Source organism: Oenanthe melanoleuca, chromosome 1 (assembly GCF_029582105.1).
Source record: "Oenanthe melanoleuca isolate GR-GAL-2019-014 chromosome 1, OMel1.0, whole genome shotgun sequence".
In the NCBI taxonomy this organism is placed as follows: Eukaryota; Metazoa; Chordata; class Aves; order Passeriformes; family Muscicapidae; genus Oenanthe; species Oenanthe melanoleuca.
The window spans coordinates 83,223,815-83,244,600 of record NC_079333.1 but is presented as its reverse complement, the minus strand read 5'-3'; the positions used below and the strand labels follow the sequence as shown (position 1 = coordinate 83,244,600).

At 40.7% G+C, this 20,786-nt stretch overlaps 1 protein-coding gene across 1 annotated transcript in view; it reads right to left on the bottom strand.

Annotated features, from left to right (window-relative positions):
- IL1RL1 (interleukin 1 receptor like 1) overlaps nt 1–20,786 on the bottom strand; it is a 40,370-nt gene that overhangs the window by 17,537 nt on the left and 2,047 nt on the right. The window contains exons 2-3 of the mRNA XM_056484136.1: nt 3,395–3,555; nt 2,477–2,648 (exon numbers count right to left, since the gene is read on the bottom strand). Coding sequence (XP_056340111.1) covers nt 2,477–2,648; nt 3,395–3,511 — 289 coding nt within the window. The 5' untranslated portion in view covers nt 3,512–3,555. The remainder of the gene's footprint in view (nt 1–2,476; nt 2,649–3,394; nt 3,556–20,786) is intronic.

Genomic DNA, 20,786 nt, shown 5'->3' with positions numbered 1-20,786 from the left:
ATCATTTAGAACATGAGGTTTGTTCCCAGAAGTTATTTCTAACACTCATGATGCCTTAAATTTTAGCTTTCATATTTTCCAGGTTCTATACTGCATTAGTATATAACTCTGAACTTCATATAGAGTATTAGCAAGCTCTCTTCACAGCTTAAACAAAACAATCTTTTTCCAGGACTGAATATTGAAAGGATTGAATTTCCAGGATTGAAAAATCCTTTTCCAGGATAACCAAGGACACCATTGCATCTTCAGGCCCAAAAAGTATAAACAGCAGTGAATTGAGGAGAGCAAACTGGGAGGATGGGACTTAATTATCTGGAGCTGTATTTGGACAATTAACCCCAACATGTAAATGGACCAAAACTTATAAAAGTGTGAAAGATCATGACCCAGAGTTCATCTTGGGTGGAGCCACAGCCAGGCTCTTGTACAGCCCAAGGTGTATCCTTCAAAGGCCTTTTAATAAATACCTGCTTTATTCCTTTAACACTGTCTAGCCTCTGTTCCAGGTGGCCTCTCAAGGCACCACTAGCAAGAAGCAAAATTATCCAGAATATTCCTTCTCTACTGGGAGCATTTTCCCACCAAGTGTTTAGTTTTGTTATAGCAACTTATTTGCCCCCAACATGGTATGCCAGCAGTTATGTTTACTGCCTTTCTATTTTTTAGAGATATCTTGTTTAAGTGAGTGATACCTTAGCAAGATGACAAAAACTAAGCTGATTGATTTTTAAAGAAAAATCATTTCATAGACTAAGTTTGGAGACTTTCTGTAACGAAGAGGTTTTTCTTATTTGATATTTTATTTTTAAGTGTTTATTAAGAATTTAGCCATAAGTAATACCACCTTTGGAGACACTGGCAAGTCCCTTACTGCCAGTACTATTGCAGCCCTAGAAAAGGAAGGCTGGAAATTATCAGAAAGTTGCAAAGATATGTGCTTTCACCATTTTTGTGATACAGCTTTTTCCAGGAAGGGAGACAGCCAATTACTTTCTCTCACCAACTTTTCTAACAAGTGCCAGAATGATTCAGGAGTAAGAAATTCATCATTTCCTATCTCCATACTTGGCACTTGTTGCCAGTAGCCTTCTGATTACTGAAAAAATATTCCTTTGAGAGACCTTACACATACTGGGCTACCAGCCTGCACCAAAAGAATGCAAAATACTTGAGCTGAGATTGCAAATTTGATGATTGCTTTATTGATTTTCCCTCCATTTTTAAGTTGTTGTGTACCAGTGGCAGTTCAAGTAGGGTTTGAGGATTGTGTGTGTGAATGTGTACAATATAGAGGGCTCTAATAAAAGAGGAATGTACCCTGAAAATTCAAAGAGCTCATGCAATTAAAATGTGATTCTGTTTGCATTTTCCAAAGTGAGCAATAAGCACCAAATTATTCCCAGTATGAAGTGAAACAGAGGTTGCAGGTCCAGACAGAGAACAGCAAGAGAAGGACTGGTTCTACAGTGCCTTACAGCTTCTTCCTATAGCTTAGAATGATTGTGTGGTATGAGTGCAAGCCTAAGCTCTGTAAATGAAAACTTCAGTGTGGTGCTGAAAAGCACTGAATCCAAAATTGGGATAACTGTCTGAGCAGGTCAAAACATAGTTTCTAATGATCCACTACCAAGAGAAGGTGAGAGAAGAAGGAACCCACTGTGCATATTGCAGAAGCAGTGGTCTGTGGGGCTTAACTCATTGCTTCTCTGAAGGCAACTGTGTTAGTAACATATTTCTGATTTTCTTTCCAAAATTTTATTTTCCAATAAAATGTTTATAATAGCGTTTATATAAATGACAAATATCACCTTGCATACTAACCAAACCTGGAAATAGTATTGCAATTTCTTCCCAAAAAAACTTAACAGACTTTACAATGTAAATACCATGAAAGAGCAATTTTGTGGATTTTTTACTGATATATACAACCCACACACTTTTTGGAAGTGATTTTCAATCTTCTATCAAACCAGAAAATCCATTCTAACTGAAAATTTCCTATTAAAACTGCAACAGGAAAACTGTACTTATTCCAGAACTAGCATTCACAAGAGTTAACAATTGCACTAGTTAGGTGTAGGTGTAAAATTTAGAAATTTCAGTTTTAAAGCATGGAATTTCTAGAACTGATAAACACATTATTATTAAAAAAATATATTTTTAAACAAAAAAATACATAAATATGCTAAACTCTGAAAAGCCAGTTGCAGAGTAGAGATTTTCTGTGTCTTTGACTAATTAATAAAAATATATGCCAGGAAACTGATGGCAAATCCATTTCTAAATACACTTCACTATACGGTAAATTTTTATGTTAGTCCCAACACTATTTCTCTATCATGGAAGCATACCCACTATTTTAATCTAATATTATTTCTCAAGATAAAGAAGCACATAAGTGAACAGAAATAAGCTTTCTTATCAAATACTTCTATTATTTCTTGTTAAATGACAATATGAAAATTTGACCTACCATTTGGAAAATTCAGAAAGCAGAGAAGTGGCTTGTTCTCTGTGGATGGGTCTTTTGCAGAGGTTTCTCTGCTTAGCTTGTACCAGATATTACTGTGAGCTCCTTTTATCTGGCTTGGGCAGTTCATATCTGTAGCAGCAAGATAAACAGCTTCATTCTGAGACACCTCCCACTGAATAGAGCAGAACATGGAAATTACTGTAGCAATTTGCTTCAAGTACCTACAAGAGATAGTATCTTAAAGTTCCAGTTAATCAGATATCTTTTACCACCAGCAAAGATTTTCCTTAATTGCAAGTTATTCCTTTTTAGCACAATTATAGTGCAATAAATCTGGTTGGGGAGCACAGAGAGGGGACATCAGATGGCAGAAGGCACTTTGAAATAGATATTTCTTGAAAACAAGTAACAGCCTTGTGTGGTCTAGCTAAGCAGCAGCTCCCTGAGAACAGCTTGAAAAGTCTCTGGAGAATCAGGAACAGATTTTAATGCAGGAAACTGTTTCACTGAAGCTAAGCTGATCAAGGAAGGTGCTGACAAAGCAGTTATCTGCACCATGAGTTAAATTAAGTCTCTGAGGGAAAGAAGATTTTATCCTATGGTCATTCAAACTTTTGTTTCCCTTCCCTGGCAGAGTTGTGAATTCCATTTGTCCCTTTCAGTGCTCCTGGGACTCTACTGTTAGCATGCAACAACTCCACATCAGTACACAAAGATGTAGCAATTATATGCAAAAATCTTACCAATGTCACACCCATATTTCCCCAATTCTTGGTATAGCACTTCCTTTGAAGTGGTCTGGGGGTTGCACCTCCCATATGACCATAAAAAACAAAAGTAAAAGAGATAAAGAAAGAAGCCAACCAACCTGCAACAATGAAATCTCACACTGTTTGGTCAAACAGTTCGGACTCCTACCTTCAACAGCTCACAAATTACTCCCTGCTCAAGTTTTTGAGGTTTCATCAGAATCAAGGTCTTCCTCATTTCCTGATGTGAGAGACTGAAGAAAAATTCTGGAGTAACCTTCTTCATTCAGTGGTGGGTTCAATATCCTCTAACCACAACATCAGGTTCACCTAGGGAAAGTTAAATGCGTTCATGTAAACCTAACTTCAATTGCCTGGACACATAATAGGTTAGTCTATCACAAAGTCCACTGAAACTTAGATCAGAGGTGCTTATAGTCACTCCATACCTCAGAAGAGCCCTTAATCCTGTAGTCTGCTCCCCGTGCCCAGGCTGTTCCCAGATCATGATGCAGATGGGAAACTGAGCTCCTGGCTACAGAGGATAGCTACCAGCTGAGCAAAAGCCATTCTGCAGCTTTCCTAAGAAACTAAAATCAATGCTGAATGCATCATAACTTTGGGCCCATCTTCTAAAACAAAATCCTACTGATAAATTCATGGAAAGAAAGGGTTTACAGAAATACCTCAAGAGATTTCTTTGAGGGGTTAATTGCTCTCTTGTCAGCCTGTATTCATAGCACTACAGCAATCAAGGGAATCATCTGTTCTCAAAGCAAGGAGGTAGCTAATGGGTTTGAACTGAAGCAAGGGATAGTTAAGCAAGACAGCAAAAAAATCTTTTTAAAAGGTAAGGTAGTGAAGCACTGGAAATTTGCTGGGAACCTACTGCCATTCAGTGTTAAAGAACAATTTAGTATTGGTATCAAGATAAAAGTAGCTGGCCCCACAGGTCCTTACCTAGCACTCCTAGCACTAGGAGTCAATGATCCAGGGATTCAACAATCAGTGATTCAATGACTGTTTTGGCACAGCATGAGTGTATGAACTTAACTCAAATGTGTTGGCAAAATTACTCCTAGGCTGTGAAAAATACACAAGCTAAAGCCACACAAGATACAAAAAATGAAAACTTAGATTGAATGAAGTTACTGATATCTTAAGAGTTAGGAGTTCAAGCATGCAAGAGGAAAAACGATGACATTGAAAGATAAAGTCCTGAGATAAAAAGCAGAGATAGGGAAATAGAAATTTCACAACATCAGAGTTCACTTTGCTCCAAGAAGCAGTGTTTAGATTAGCAGCACATTAGCCCTGCTTGCCTAAGTACCTAACTCTATTAGCCAGGAAATATTTGCTGGGTACAGTTTTTGCACCCTGCTTGCAGAATGTCAGGGGACACAGTAGGGAAACATTCAGACACAAGTGACCCTGCCAGGAAAGGTTTCACTACCTCCACTTATCAAGGCCAGCCCAGGGAACTCTGGTGGAATTGGCAAATGCTGGGATGGCAGGGGAAGCTGCTGTTGGGTATGCCTGTGTCTGTGTCAGGTCTAATGTTTTTTGGCTGATGGCGAGCCACTCTCCTGAGGCTGCAGTGTTCTTCCTCTGTGTCATGGTGCCCTTCTTGTGGCTAGCAAAGGCATCTTATGCCTTATGTAAAAGGGAAATCAGAAAGATTTTTCAAGGTTTATATTACTCTAATAGAGATGGACTTTTTCCAAGGAAAAAGTTCCCCCTGGTCTTTATCATTGATCATGCAGCCCTAGTATCACCCACATCGTGGGTGAGGAAGGGGCTGGTGCCCAAACAGTTCTGATGGTTCCTTTCATTGGGAAGTTTGAGACAGTTACCCCAAGAAGACACTGTCAGTGGACACATTCCTAACCAGAGTGTATTGGATTTGGCAAAAATTGGGAGAGTACAGAGGTGATTTCTGTGAGGAGACAGCAGGAGTTGCCCATGTTGAACAGCACCAGTTCCAGCCAGCTCCAAAAGCGACCCACGCTGGCCACAGCTGAGCTCATCTGCAAGTACTCCATGGGAACATATTTAAGAAAAGGTAAAAACTGCTCCACAGCAACTGTGAGTGAGGGCAGAGACAACCCCACAGTGAACAAGGAGGGGGAGGAGGTGCTCCAGGTGCTGGAGCAAAGATTCCCTTTCAGACCGTGGGGAAAATCATCATGACAGTTTGTCCTCATGCAGCCCACGGAGGATGCCACACTGGGGCAGGTGGGTGTGCCCTGAAGGAAGCTGTAGTCCATGGGCAGTCCATGCTGGAGCAGGTTCCTGGCAGGGACTGAGGCCACAGGGGAGCCCATGTACGAGCAGGTTTTCTGGAAGGTGACACACACTGGAGCAGTCTGCTCCTGAGGAGTGCAGCCCACGTAAAGACCCACACCAGAGCTGTTTGTGAAGAACTCCAGCCCATCGGAAGGCCCTCACTGGAAAATTTTGTGAAGTGTCTCCTAAGAGAGGGACACTCCCTTTGCAGTAAATGAATAATGTGAGAATGAAGAAGAAACAGAAACAAAATGTTATGAACCAACTGCAACCACTGTTCTCCGTCCCCCTGTGTCACTTGGAAGGAGGAGGGAAGAGACTTGGGAGAGAAACTGAGACTGGGAAGAAGGGTGGGGTTGGGAGAGGATGGGATTAGTTTGGGGTTTCTTCTCACTATCCTACTCTGTTAATAATTGGCAAATTGAAATAATTTCCCCAACTTGAGTCTGATTTGCCTTTGATGGTAATTGGTAAGTCATCCACCTGTCCTTTTCTCAACCCATGGACTTTTCTTAGTATTTCCTCCTCCTGTCCTATTGAAAGGGTAATAGAGCAGCTTGGTGGGGCCATGGTGGCCAAACAAGGTCAACTGGTATCCCACATAGGCTCCCACACAGCAATGAGGACATGCATGTAGACAGCAAAGGATTAATAAGAATTTAAGTTTTACAAAGCCATCAGCATTTTTACCCTACTCATCTCACTCCTTCATTCCACAAAACCAGAAATATTAAGTATATTTAAGGTTTTCAAATCTAGTGTAATTGCCAGATAGTGTAGAGGTGACTTTCTTGAAGAAGCAATTGGCTAAAGTAAACAGAACCATATCTGTGCTTTCTTACGTGGATGGCAGGTATTTCCTTTGGCTTGCACATTGATACATTACTTGGTATGCTATTTGATCACCAGCAGTTTATAAAAGATCTAACAGTAATAGTTATGCTTGTCAGGCCAAGGACAATATTCAAACAAAAAAACTTAATGAACAAAGTCATTGTATCTTAAAACCAGTTTCCCTTTCTAAAGAAATTCTAAATTTCTCTTTCCATGCCTTGCCCCAAAAGGAAAGCAGCTGCAGTGCCATCCCACAGGGTCTGGATACAGCCAGCCAGAATGAAAAAAACAGCAGCTGTTCTGAATGTCTGAATGCCACCAGGCCACCAGCAGGATCCCCATGGGGAGACCACACAGCCCACCAGAGAGAGGATCTGTGCAGCACATCTGTTGCTCTTACAGAAATTAAAACACTTTGCTGAGTCTCCAGAATCTTCCATTCCACAGGTGGTCCTGTCCTTAGATGCCAGAATGTCTTACAGTACAGAGGTGAGGATGAGTTTGACAGGCAATTATCTTTGGGCAAGAAGCCTATCCTAAGTTTATATACAAAAGAAACACTGAAGTAACCATTACTCTTATGTCCAAATAACTTCAGGGCAGAAACAAGATGAGTGAAATCTTCTCAATTTTAAGAGGCCAGTTCTTGGTACAGCATCACAGGCTCATGCCAGATGTCCCAGGTCCTTACAGCCAACACTCCCCTCGAAGTGCATGGGAAGCTAAATTCCTTCCATGCAGCACCCACTCCATGTTTTTTTACTCTGGAAACAATTATTCAGCACGTCGATGTTGCTCCTATCTGATCTCTTCCCTGAGAACAGAGATTTTTTTCTACAAATACATATTTTTTTACAAATACGTGGCATTCTGGAAATCATAAGTTGGATGCATAAGACACAGTTCTTATTAACTTACACAACTAAAACCAATTTCAATTCTCTGGAAAATCACCGGAGATAATTTGTTGACAAATTATATTGTTTATAAATATTTCTTACTAAATAGTCTTGCTTTTTCTGTAATGTTATGAATACTGGAAGTTAATGTCTTACTGGTAAAAGAGGGTCATGACGTACTCACAGCATGCAAAATCAGAGCTTTAGTTATAAAAACAAATTACGATACCACTAATTAGGCAAATGTCTTTTTTTTTTTTTTTTTTTTTTTTTCCTCTAGGTTATGCACTGGGTTTTTGGAAGAACTTTTTTTCTCATTAATATTGTCATACTGCATTTATCAGATCTGGCTGCGACTTGGAGTTCGCATTCCCTGAAAGTTTAAAGCATTTTGGAAAGAAAAACAAGCCTTCTCATAAAAATGAACTATCACCCAAGTTATTTGTTTCTATAATAAAAAAAAAAAATCAATGTATTTGTTAGTTTTTCTACAGCCATCCAAACATCAAGCACTCCTCTGCTACAGTGCAGAAATTCTTAGAGCACTTAATTCTTAGACCTTAGAGCACCTGTAAAAACAGGGAGGGCTGTAAACTTGAAAGCTTTCTCTGGGCCTGGCTCTCAGCAGCTATTCACATGAAAATTAGGATAGACTATGTCAGAAAATGGGCTGTTAATTGTACTGTATGTTCCCAGTTTGGCCACCTTTAAGAAATTCTGAGAATATAGACTGTGGCCTACCTCTGCTAACTGTAGACCAAACCAAACAGCATGCAGAGTGCCTTTTAGCACCTATTACCCCAGATTTCAGGCTTCTTTCTCCACTATGAAAATAGAAACTCAACATAATCTGTTTTGCCTTCCCTCACTGAGAGAGAACTCTTTCTTTATTAAAAGCCTTATTACAGTTTTCCACATGATTTCCTGCAATCTTCTTGGGAGATGAGTTGTTCCAGGAGCCGATTTTCTTTTCCCATCAATATAAAATGAGCTATTTATTCTTATCCATATTCACCATGCCTACTACCACTGCATAACACAGTCTTGGTGTATCAATTACTCACTTTGCCGTTGTCAACCAGGCCAAAATCCTAATTCCTGTAGCATTCTACATGGCAAAGAACTATATGTAACTATGGCCTGTTGCAAACATAGGCAGGTCTTCACCAGGACTACAGATCTGTGAGTCTTTGTTCAAATGTTTTTCCTGCAAAGTTCCAGTAAGAACATTGCAGAAAAGACACAGTAGAAACTCTACCCCATGTGCTTTCCCCAGAGGATGTAGGCATTAGAGTGTAGGCAATCCAAAGCTCTACAGGAAAACAATGCTGAATGATGGAGGCAACATAAGACAAACGTTGTTTAAAGTAACTTATTGTTCAGATTTTGGGGCCATGACTTCTGTGGGTTCTCTGGGGCAATGGAGCCCAAGCTGCTGCCTCCTCCATGAGGAGGTTAACCCACAGCTAATCAATGCTTACACTAGAAATATGAGTCCTCAGTGCGCATTCAGCCACACGTGGAGGTCAGTTCTCATCTGTTTCATATCCAAAAATGTCAGCTGTAAGCATCTCTGTTCCACCTCATTTCCACAGCCAACAGCAGAGCTTGCAGGCTGCTAGCAGCTTCTGAGGACATCAGTGCTTTCAAAGAGCTGAAGGTTTCAGCCACTCCTGCCCAATTGCTCTCAGGGTCCATGACCACAGGCCAAACTTCCTGAAGTTATCCTCTGCAGCTGACAGCCTGCAGAAACAAGCTTGTCCAGGACCTCCCACATCAGCAGTGAAGAGTGTGCTCTGCACTGTGTGACAGGAGCAGGGGCACCTCTCTGCCCTCCTGCACCACCTCAGCATCACATGCCAGAACCCGACAGCCGCGCTCTCCACCTGTCTCTTCCAAACACACCAGCCCTGACTGAGCCTCCAGGATGAGACCCAAACGTCGGGAGTTTCCTGCATCTTGTTAAACCAACTGAAATGCCAGTCAGTTCTGTAGCAGAATGATTGCTTTGGGACAGTAGATAAATTTTAATGGAAAATGCCATGGTATCAGGTGTCCTCTAGCTTTATTTGGTTTCTTTCAGCTGTTGAATTACACAAAGCCCTATTCTCAGAGAAATAATCCTACAAACACATACAAAGTGATCATCTTTTGCTACATGGAAAGAACATCTTGAGGTAATTTTGGATTTTGTCTGAAAAAATTTTGTCTGATGTTCAGAAGCTACTAAGAGGGCAAACAGATTGAAGAGTTGCTAGCAAAAGAACAGAGAAAAAAACACAGGAAATGTTATTATACTGATGCAACACATCCTTATCTTGAGCACTGGGTGTGATTCTGGTCTCTACTGACAAAAAAAAAAAGATATTGCAGCACAAAAAGAATTTATTTAAAAGAGCAGCAAGGATATCAGAGGCAGAGGGCTTTTGCTACAAGAATAAACTAAATTGTCTATCACTCTGTGGCTGAGAAAGGGGAGGACTTTCAGCACCAGGAAAATTACAGTAGAAACTATTTTTCAGTACCTCTCATGAGAAAGGAAACAGGGAAATGACCAAACATAGGGTTAAAGCAGAAAACACTACTCTTTCACATAAGAAAAACCCAAACCTAATTGCCATGTGAAGTTGTTAGTAAAGTAAACGATAATTAGTTTCAAGAGGCATGACTCAAGGAAAGACACACTGATCACCACTTAAGGTGCTGTTGGGAAAGCTGCTTTAAACTGAGGATGTCCATCCTCCATGGTTGACACTGGCAGAGTTTCTTCTTCACCCATTATTGATAGCTTGTGCTTTTGGTTAGCAATAGGAAAAAGATCTGAGCATGGTGAGAGGGGGAAGCTGTGCAAGCTGGTATGACAGTTCTTATTTTCTTACATAAACAGGGAAACAGAAGAAATGCAAAAGTGTAGATAACTCTCACTTGAATTTAAATTCCTTTTTTGTTTTTGTCAGTTATTTAATTTCATCTCACAAGAACTGTGATTAATAATTCTGTAAGAGCCAAAAGAGGAATTCTTTTTCCATGAAACCTGCAATTTGTGCAGAGTCTGGAGATTTGTTCCTGTAAGGCCTTAAGCTGTGCTTTTGGGAAGGGTTTGCTCCCTTCCTCCCCACTGTTCTTACTTTGAAGCAGAAAAACTTTCTAGGGAAAAAAAAGGCTCACAACAAATTTCCATTCTTTGTGGCTCAGAAATATAGAGTAATGCAGATATATGCAAAAATGCTTCTCCAGAGAGAGGACAATTAAACTGATGATTTTGAGCACTGAGAATAAATGTAAAGTGGCAAGATTTTGCATTTCTAAGCAAAGAAACCGAATATTTTATGCCGACAGGCAGTTTCCCATTCCAAATCCCAGTTTTAGTACTGTATCAAAACCCTTTCAGGAGACAGGTTTTCTGGCAGTCTCTTCCTTGGTGTTTCTTAGTAGCCACTGAAGTCCTATAGCACCACAGCTCTGTTGAAACCTGAGTTCACTCACCTAGGCTGGACATTAGGGCCTGTGGGCATCCTGCTCAGCAGCACTTCCCTAGAGCCATGTTCCTCTATTACAGACATTGCCTCACTGGTCATTGCTTCACCTCCTGGCTTTTGCTAACTGGTCACTCAGCACCATGCCTACATGAAAAAAGGAAATGAAACCTGCCTTGTGCTCAAACTGCCAGGGAGATATGAAGGAAGTATTGCTCCACAGATCTAGGCTACAAACATAGCACACAGCTTGACAGGGCCACTGTCTCAACAGCAGACTCGGTTTGCATTAAAGCAGAGAATTTGGGGGAAAAATGTGCATGCAAAAGCAGCAGATTTGGGCACTTCTGGGTCCCTCCACTGCTGTGGAAACATATTTCAGTGAGAAGGAGAAACCATATTTCACCTCCTTTCTATTTACAAAGAGCAGCTGAAACAAGTGTAGAAGAAGAAAAACTCAAGTATACTCTGTTTTATCACCTAATGTGGACATGCCGGTATCTCTCAGAATACATAAATGTCTCTAATGTAGAAGTAAGTAAGAGAAATTCTGAAAGAAATATAAAAAATGCATTTGAGTTCAGTGAATATTCATTCTGCAAAGACTGACAAATCATGGCAGGTAAGCCCTCACTTAATCTTATTCCAGAGTAAGTGTGCACTGTGTACTGGACTCACATGTAAGTGCAGGCAACCCTGAATGTTTTGTTCAGATAACTGCACAAGTGAGGGCCACACCCTCTGTCCGGAGCACTGACTAGCTCAGTGAGGATCTTGAGGCTCTTGTATCTCAAACACATTGCCTGACATCCTCAGGTGACATTACAGAGCCAGGTAACACACTGATCATAGGCTAGGCTAAGCTGAGAGTGCTCTGTTCTGCCTCAGCCACCTCCGTGCAGACATTCCTACACTGCTGTGGATGTGACAGGACAGGTGGGTGACATGGAGTTGACTGGGTTAGACACTGCACACCCAGACAGTAACAAGATTTATAAAAGTAAAGTGATTTACAACTCAGACTGAGAACAATCCACAATACCCACAATGCTTTCAGCCAGAAAATTAACCAGAAACCAGAAGACCCAACTTCTAAGGTCTGTAAGGGCTTCTACATCTGAGGAAGAACACCCCATCCTGTATCCTGAAACTGGGATGCTACTTGTCTGGAATTTTTAAGTCATGAGGAAAACAGAGAACAGCCAAGAGTGAATTTGACTCTAGCCATTTAGGGGATGGACATTAATACTAAATTTATATTCTGAGGCTCTGACTCCTTTTAAGCACGTTGAGCTTTCACACATTTGCTTTTAACAACCAGGTACAAGTTCCCCCAGGTACCTCAGCAGAAGCAGAAAGTGTCCTAGGAGAAGCTGAGGGAGCACATTCTTCTTCAGAGCAAGACAGGTCACCAGTTTCCTAATGACTGCTCTAACCACAAGGCCAGGATGAGAATGAAGAACTGAGCGGGGGTGCAGCATGCATTCAGATTTTTTGTATCATCAGAGCTGTTTCTGCTCCGTTAACATCTGTTCTCAGAAGACAGATGGCCAGCTTAGATTATGACTGGGGGTGGTAGTAAGCATTTCCCATTAGTTATCTCTAAATTCAACAGTAAGGACTAATCAAAAGTAGCCAAGTAAGGAAGTAGAACTCTTTCTGAATTTCTTAGAGGTACTCACCTTCTGCCACTAACCAGACTGGACCATCCCTCTCCCTTTGGGAGTTGTGGGCGTGCCTAAATTCATGCAAAGAAATTGTCTATAGGCACTGCCTTTTCTACCTCCACAGAATATCACAGAAGCAATACTGTGTCCATGCAAATTAATTTATACTAGTTTTTTCAGACAACTAGAAATGTTCTGAATGAGAGTGCTTGTGTGGAGAATCTTTCCACAAACTCTCCTCCTACTGTTATCACAAAGCTTATCAATACTGGTAAATCAGCATAACATTTCTGTCAAGCTGGTTCTCTGCCCCAGCAGAGAACTCAGGTGTTAGATCTGACCTTTGGATAGCCACAGTTTGAGTTTTAAGAGTTCAGCAGAAACGGCAGTCTCTCAAAAAAAATATAACCAGAAAATTGATTTAATCTCTCTACATCACTAGTACACTTCTATTAATTTGTGTGCTAAAGGCTGGAAAAACACAGTTTAAAAGTAGTCATAAGTAGAACACCAACCGTCTGGCTGACAAACCAATGAAGAAAACATATCTATAAGGCATTTGTTACATTATATAATCTTTAAAAAATAGGTGGGAAATCTGAAGTCTTTGAGTTAGTCTTCTTATTAAAAATATTTTACTTATTTCTTCTGGTTTGATCATTTGAGTGAAACCATGTCTAGAAAGAAGGAGTTAACTTCTAGAGACTGAAATTCTGGGCAAATTAATGAGAAGAATGAAGAACCTAGAAATTTAAGTCAAAATGTTAATTCCAATGGGAAGCAGTAAGAGTATCATCTACATCAAGACAAAATAAATATTTATGTTCCAAAGACTAAGACAATAGAGTAGTGACAGTAAAAATAGAACCTGTGCTTGCAGATTATTTTAAGGTGATTTTCACTGAGACCCTTCTGATGGTTCATTAAACCTTGAAAAGACAAATAATTTACTGCAATAAACAACGGAAATACCAGATCTTGAAACTACAAACATCTAGTTGGAATTACTAAAATCATGGTAAAATGTCAAATTTATAGAAGGATAAAAAGCAATTGTGGAGTTTCTTGAGGCAACATAATGGACAATGACGACAAATTTTGTTGCCACAAAGAAACAGGCAGTGATAGACAAAAAATAGATAATGCTGAATTTTGATGAGTCTAAAATTCAGACAAGATTATTCCTTCCAATACTTGTCATTTATAAATTAAGCTATCAATAAATTACACCAAAAAAAAAAAAAAAAAAAGATGACAAAGAATACTTGCCAACAGTGGCAGTAAACTTTGATGGAGTAACTCCATCCTTGTATTGCTTTCATAGTTCAAGTCATAGAAATATGACAACAGCTGCGCTGCTTCAGACCATCTAACTCAGTATTTCTTCTGAGGCAAGGACTATTAAGAAAAATAAAGAGTAAAATCATATCCAACCTACACTGTAACCCTACCTCAGTACTGCCCTTGCCTTCAAAAGCTCTCACCACCAGGAATATCCTGAGCCTGTTAATGTTTTGTCTATTTATTCCAAATCAAAGCCTGGTCTGTGCAGGAACCATGTGGGCTTCCTATGTGCACAGTGTCCTCTGTCAAGGAGTCACACACTGTTGCTATCTCTTTTCTGAAAATAAAGAAAAGGCATAGTTTTCTGTCTAATGACCTGGATGGCCAGAACTGAGATAGGAATGGGCAAAAAACCATAAGAAAAGTTGTGCAGATTGCATAAAATACCCCTCATCAGAAGCTGTTCTGTCACACTAGGCTGCTTAATGTGGGATACCACATTCTATTTGCCACTTGACTAGGGCAGCTCAAAGACCATCAGATGCAATGCATAGAGAAAAATCCTTAAACCCCAAACGTGTGGCCAAAGAGAGACATTATCTCAATTGCAATCTACAGAAGGGTCTCCAAAGGATTACATTTGAATGCTGGGAATGTACTTTAGGAGCACTGCATCTCACACCATCCTAAACATCCACCCTTGCCTTCCCTGACTCTATTGTGCTGGAAAAAAATACTATGTGCTTTTAAATGGCAGAGAGTTCAGACAACAAATCTGCCTAAAAACTGACTGGCCAAGAGGAGCAACAAAAGTATAGTCATTCTTCAGATGTTTTGTTTCTTGGGCAAGTTTCTTAGGCAGCTCTGCTAGCACAATAAAAGGGACAGTCTTGAGTGGAAGTGGCAGACAAGAGAGAGAAGGACAGTCCAGACTAGCGAGGACAGGGAATAAGCACCTGTCAAACCATACCAGAAGAACACCAAAAAGTGTCACAAATCTCCTGAAATCTGGATGGCTGCCTCATCATGATGCCTGGTAACTCCTGTTGAGTGCTTGCTAACTGAAAACCAAAGAAGAATGATGTTTTCTTCAAAGGAAAATTGACTGTTTTAATAACCCCAGGGTGGCAAGTAACCTCAATAAGGAAAGAGAGCTCCACTGTTTTTCTGTTGGGGATGGGGTTAGTTGTGTTATGCAATAACAACATACCAATTATTTATTATATCTGAGTGGAAATAAACTCTGGTCTGTGTGGTTTTCAAGGCTTACAGAACAGTGTTTTGGTTCTGATACTTCACCCCAGGGACCTTCTTTCCCACCAATAGCAACAGACTTTGCAGGAAGCACCAAAACCTCTTTTTCACCCTCCAGAGAGAAAGTCAACAGCATGCTCGTCTAAATATTTGCTGGGTAAGCATGATAAAAGCATCTCATGTAAATATGTAATTTCATTCAAGACCTATTGCTAAAGGCAGTGGCAATAGGCCACAAAAGACTGGAGCAACACAAGCCAAACAAGCTACGCAAAACCCAGCAGCTTTCACATGGGGTTCTGTTTGCTGCTATAGAGGGGAAGAGCAAGCAAAATAGTAAAGAAACTTCAGGGTTCAGACACCAGACTATCCTGATCCCTGGTTTCAGTGGAGCTTCAAATGTGAGAGCCAGCCCAGCACCTTGGGGCAGCTGTTGAGATATCAGTCCAATTTTCAGCAACTCCTTTTCACCACGGCTGGAGACAGAATGCCTGCCTGGGTTAGCTGCTGGCCTGACTCTGCAGAGCACTCCTCATGCTTTCCTCCAGGGCTTATCCTTCCTCAGTTTTTCCCATCAGCCCTTGGAAGTAAACTGCATCCTTTGGCTGTGAGAGCTCTTGGCCCGAGGAATAGGCCAGCTGCAGCTATTGCAGCTGGCACATCTCCCTCCAGCCTTCACACAGCCCTAGCTGGAGGAACGTGGGGACTCACAGCATCTGTAACCAAACTTCATTACACAACAAAAGTCTTGGTTTCCTCACTTAGGGTTTTATGATCACCTGCAGGCAGCTATATCCTGCACTCCTTTATGAAATACAGGTGCAGCTGTTCAGTGCAGTTCAAAAATAACTCCTGCTCACCTCAAAAAGCTCACCTCTGTACTCACTGCTGGAAAATACTTTGCTGACACCAAACCAGGAGCTTTTAGTGGAAGAAAAAAATCCACTCCACATTTAAGGCAAGAAAATTTCCACTGCACTAGGGCTTGTTAAAGGAACATGGTGATCCAGGAGGTGGCCCCACTCAGGAAATCTAAAGATCATCAGGCTGATTTGATTTATCTTCAAGGAAAAAAGGCAAGAGCAATGAATAAGTCCATATTCAGTACATTTGTGGTTAGAGAGAGGTAGGTACAAAGATAAAATGGCACTTTCCTGCTTCATGTGCCCCACAAGTAGCTCAAAATGCAACATACGATCATAATCAGTAATTATGTATGGTGCTGCTGTCTTGACTCCTCCTCACCTTCTCCCTTCTTTGCCAGGCCAGGACACAAAGACTTCATAATGCTGCCAGGTCCAGGTTAAATTTTTGCAAAGCATTACAAGATTTTTCTTTTTTTTTCCAATTAGCATCTTACTCAGTTGAGATGGTATTTAGCTACCAAAGTCATATGGCTCTTGTTTAAAATGACATATTTTCCTTTGCATAATGCATACTTTGATGTGACCAAGAATTCCCATTTCATTTTCTATGGAAGACCATCTCATACTATCCACCTACTTCAGAAATGGAAATAGCCACCACCCTGTATTATTCACCTCCTTCAGAGAAATGTCTCAAGTGCTCTAGCCCAATTCCAGCTAGGAGCTGTTGTAATTCACAAGACATACTAATAAAGTGGTTGTTTTTCTGAGAGACACAGCTGTGTGATGCTGAATGTGAGGCCAGCTAGAGGCCATCTTTTTGGTGGGTTTCAGGGAAGATAGATAAAATGAAAATGGGAAACAAATGCATGACCTGACTCACAGATTCCTGAAGCCTTACCAAACTCACTAAGCTCTCCTCTACCATAACTCTTAGCCTACTCCAAGATACCAGTGACTGCTCACAGCCTCCCATAGCTAGGACAGAAAATTTCGGTCTTGGCAGCCCTGCATTTTTGAGAGTCTACATAAGAAGCATGTCTGGGGCTGCTCTGGGATCCTTCAGCAAACAGGCATACCTTAATGCATATATAAAGCTTTAAGAATTATCGTCTGAGTGCTCACTACAAAATCAGCTACTACTGAGAGTTATTGAATTATGAACCACGCTGCTCCAGACTTATTGTGCTAATTGCTTTTATCACTTTCTGCAGTCTCATCTTTACCATTAGTTCTGGAACTCAAAATCATTTTGCCTGAGCCATAACCATGGCAGGATTTTTAAACTGGCTGCACTTATTATTGATATCAATATTAACAACAACAACAACATTTTAGCAGACAAAGGTCCTAGATAGACTTTGAAACCTCCTGATCACTTCTGTTTTGCAAATTCTCTTCAATTTACAAACCCTGTGGCTGTAGATTATTAACTAGGGGGTAAAAAAAAAAGAAAAGCACTATATATCACTAGGAAAAAAAGAGTTTGCAAGGTCTCTTGGGATCTGAGACTATCCAAGGCAAGGCTGGGAACTGAGAATTGGTCACTTCAGGCAGGTGGTGCTTTCTGCTTCCCGAGAATGCTGTGACATTCCATTTCAGATGATCTTCATGATGCACTGACTGCTCCTCTCTGATGGCAGCCTTGAGGCAATTCTTCTTCAAGGACTCCAGGGACTTACTGTCCATTTGTCTGGTTTTCTATAAACAATTCAGCATCCAAAACTCCAAAATTTTCTCACCATGTAACTATTGGATCCATTTGTTCCCAGCTCAGAGGACTAGATCATTAAATTAGGCAAAAATTCCTCATCTATCACTATGTCAAGTAAATTCTAGGACTCTCAGTTGCCTGGGTAGCACACAGCCAGTAATTATCCTCCAACCATTACACACAGCAGATCTGCTGGAATGCAGATGCCAGATGAAGTGGTCTCCAGTCATAGTCTTCTTCTTGGAAAAACCAATGCTAAGAGTTGCTCAATTAGATCAAATTGACATATGCTGGAGGCAGATAAGGAAACACAGCTCTACAGAGCTCTACTACTCCCCATTTCCCAACCAGCTCTGAGGCTCCAGATTAACAGTTGCACAGACTCAACGGCCAAAACTCTCATTTTCCACTAAATTCCCTGCTAGTTCTTACAAAGAACAGGAAAAGCACTAAAAAAAATAATTACAGTATAATTCAGAACAGCAGTTGTCAAAGTATCTTGTTTTTTTTACTCCCTCTTGGGGTGCTTTTTTTTTTTAATGCTGTGGCTTGGCATTATTAGCAGCAAAACTTCATTATGATCTCATGTAAACAGTGTGGCTTTCATTGGAAGGGGAGAGCTTCAGTCTCAGGCATCACTAGGTGGAGGCATTGCACGGCACAAGGCCAGTGTGGCTCACAGCTCCAGGGGCTCCAGGATCCCCACAGTCAGCTTCTATGGCTCACCAGCCCTCACCCTGGAACACCCAATCTTTTCCCATCCTCAGCTATCTGCTCCCTTGGATGTGATTCTTTCCTTAATAATAAGCCAATTCATCCTCTCATTTAGGTACCCAACAAACTTTATGGCCCAACTCTCCAAAAATGTCAAACATGCCAAAGTTAGCAGCTTTTTAAAAGTGACAGCAGACGGTGCTGGCACTTCTTTGGCTCGTTTAAATGCATACGTGTACCAAGCCATTCAGATCTAGGATGAGGAGACATATTCTTATGAAAAACTTGGCTTTTATTTTAAAAGTCAGCATGTGGTCTATTCTCTTCAGTCTCTGAGGAGAATTAAGTCCCGTTTACTTTTTAAAAACAAGAATCAGAGCCAGATATCAAGCAGAACCAGATGTCACGACCCAGAAGAGAGCATACACAGATGGAAGGGGGACATATGGCACATAAGTTTTTTCCCACTGTGAGTGTCCCTGTCCAGACAGCTCTTTAGCTTTCTCCCTGTTTGTTCCTGGAGGCAATATGTAGAGGGTTTAACTGCCAAGGTTTTTTTCTGTTTTAAAGGGACAGATTAATGTTATTTTTTGCAACTCCCAAATACTCTGCTTATTCACCATTTCAGGAGAATTTATAAACTCCTTTACCTCTCAGTAGGGTCTTTAAACAGAATCACAGAATATTCTGAGTTGGAAGAGACCCACAAGCATCATTAAGTCCAACTCTAAAGTGAATGGCCCATATGAGGATAAAACATGCAACCCTGGCTTTATTAGTATCAAGCTCTGACCGAGCTGATCTCAGGGTCCTAAAGGTTTATTTGTCCTGTCATTTCTGCTATGCTCCACTTGAAATTACATAGTTGTTTCACATTTTACTAGAAAGAACAGATCTAGTTGATCTAGTCTGAGTGTGTTTCCCTAGGAGTGAGAGATCAGAAAAGAGCAGACAGCTTGAATTTCTTTCCAAATCCATTGCTTGTCCAAGTCCCCCAATTCCATGGCACAGAAGAAATAGTTATGTTGTGCATATTTGGAAAGAAAAAAAACTCCAGAAAATAAATAAATAAACAAACAGTGTGGGTATTAGAAACAATGTGCCCAAAGAGAGTAAAAACATGGCTTCTTAAGGACTTGTTCCCTTCACATCTTCCAGGGGACATTAGATAAACAGAGAAAGAAAGTGCAAAAGATCAACTCTCAAGGAGAGATGAAGTAGCATCGGGGTGTGTAACCACAGACAATGCAGAAGAAGGAAGCACTCCACTGATGTATATAGCCAGTGAGATAAGGGAAAGAGAGAACACGGATTTTAATAATTGCCAAGAGAAATAAAGCCCATCAGGGAAATTATTTAGTTAAAAATAAATAAAAAAATAATGAGACAGTGTTCAAAATTCCCCTCCTATTACAGCCACTGCTATGCTCAAGAAAAAAAAAAAAAAAACAAACAAACTAGGGCAAGATCAAATGAATGGCTGGCAGCAGAAATGAACCAGAAATATTTACACATCTAAGTCATCTGATCTGAAGCATCAATTCAAAATCAACTTTTTGGAACAAAAAATTCACCTTAATGACTTGGTTACCTTTCTACCTCTCTTCAGGGTAAGACAGTAACCCCTGATAAGCACTGCCAAGCAAGGCTCTAACTCCAGCTGCCATGCCACAGTGTCCCAGGTGCTCTCCCAGACGAGTCACACAAGCTGTACATTTCAACTGTGCCCCTTGATGCCCAGCAGATATCAGACTCCTTGTTTTCAATTATTTTTAACACGGGAAACAATCTTAGAGTGGGCTGAGGAAGCAAATGTTTCTACTACTATTCTAGCTGCCTTTTAGTGACTAACATTCAGTTTGTCTCAACAAATGCATTCAGTATTGGTTAATGACCTAAACTAAGAGAATAAACATGAAGATCAAATGGCGCGCTTTGCCTTTACTGTTGAGAATAATGAGTGTAAAGATGAGAGGAGGAAATGCTATTGCTTCTGTGCTCATGAGTTGTAGAAACTCTGACTAAATCTGAGACCTGGAAATACCCTGAAGGAAAGCTGCTAGCCACTGATTTTATTTACATGTATTCCAAACCTCTACAACATAATACTTCCTTGGTACTTCCAGGAAAAAGTAACTGTACTAACTGTATTAAGAGATATTAACTGTATCCTGCCTGCTTCATCTTCAAGCTAACTGCAGCTATGAAAGGAAGCAGAGTCACTGAGCTACCATAGTGTCTGAACAAAAGGCAGAACGGGCTTACCTCTCAAGCAGAAGCTCAAGGCACCAAAATAAAGGGAAAATGTAAAATTGCTCTTGCACTATTCTACCTTCTAGGATACAATACAGAGGTAAAAAACCCAAAGTCAGTCAGGGCTGTCCTGTCTGGGGCTACTGCATTAACTCTACCAGGTCCTAACAACTCATTCTGAGACCAGAGCACACTCCTCCCAACCACATAAACCTCTATCCATGAATTAATAGAGTCATAGATGCTGTGCTGGTTTTGCATGGGAGGCTGGGAGGAGACACAGCTGGGACAGGTGACCTAAACCAACCAAAGAG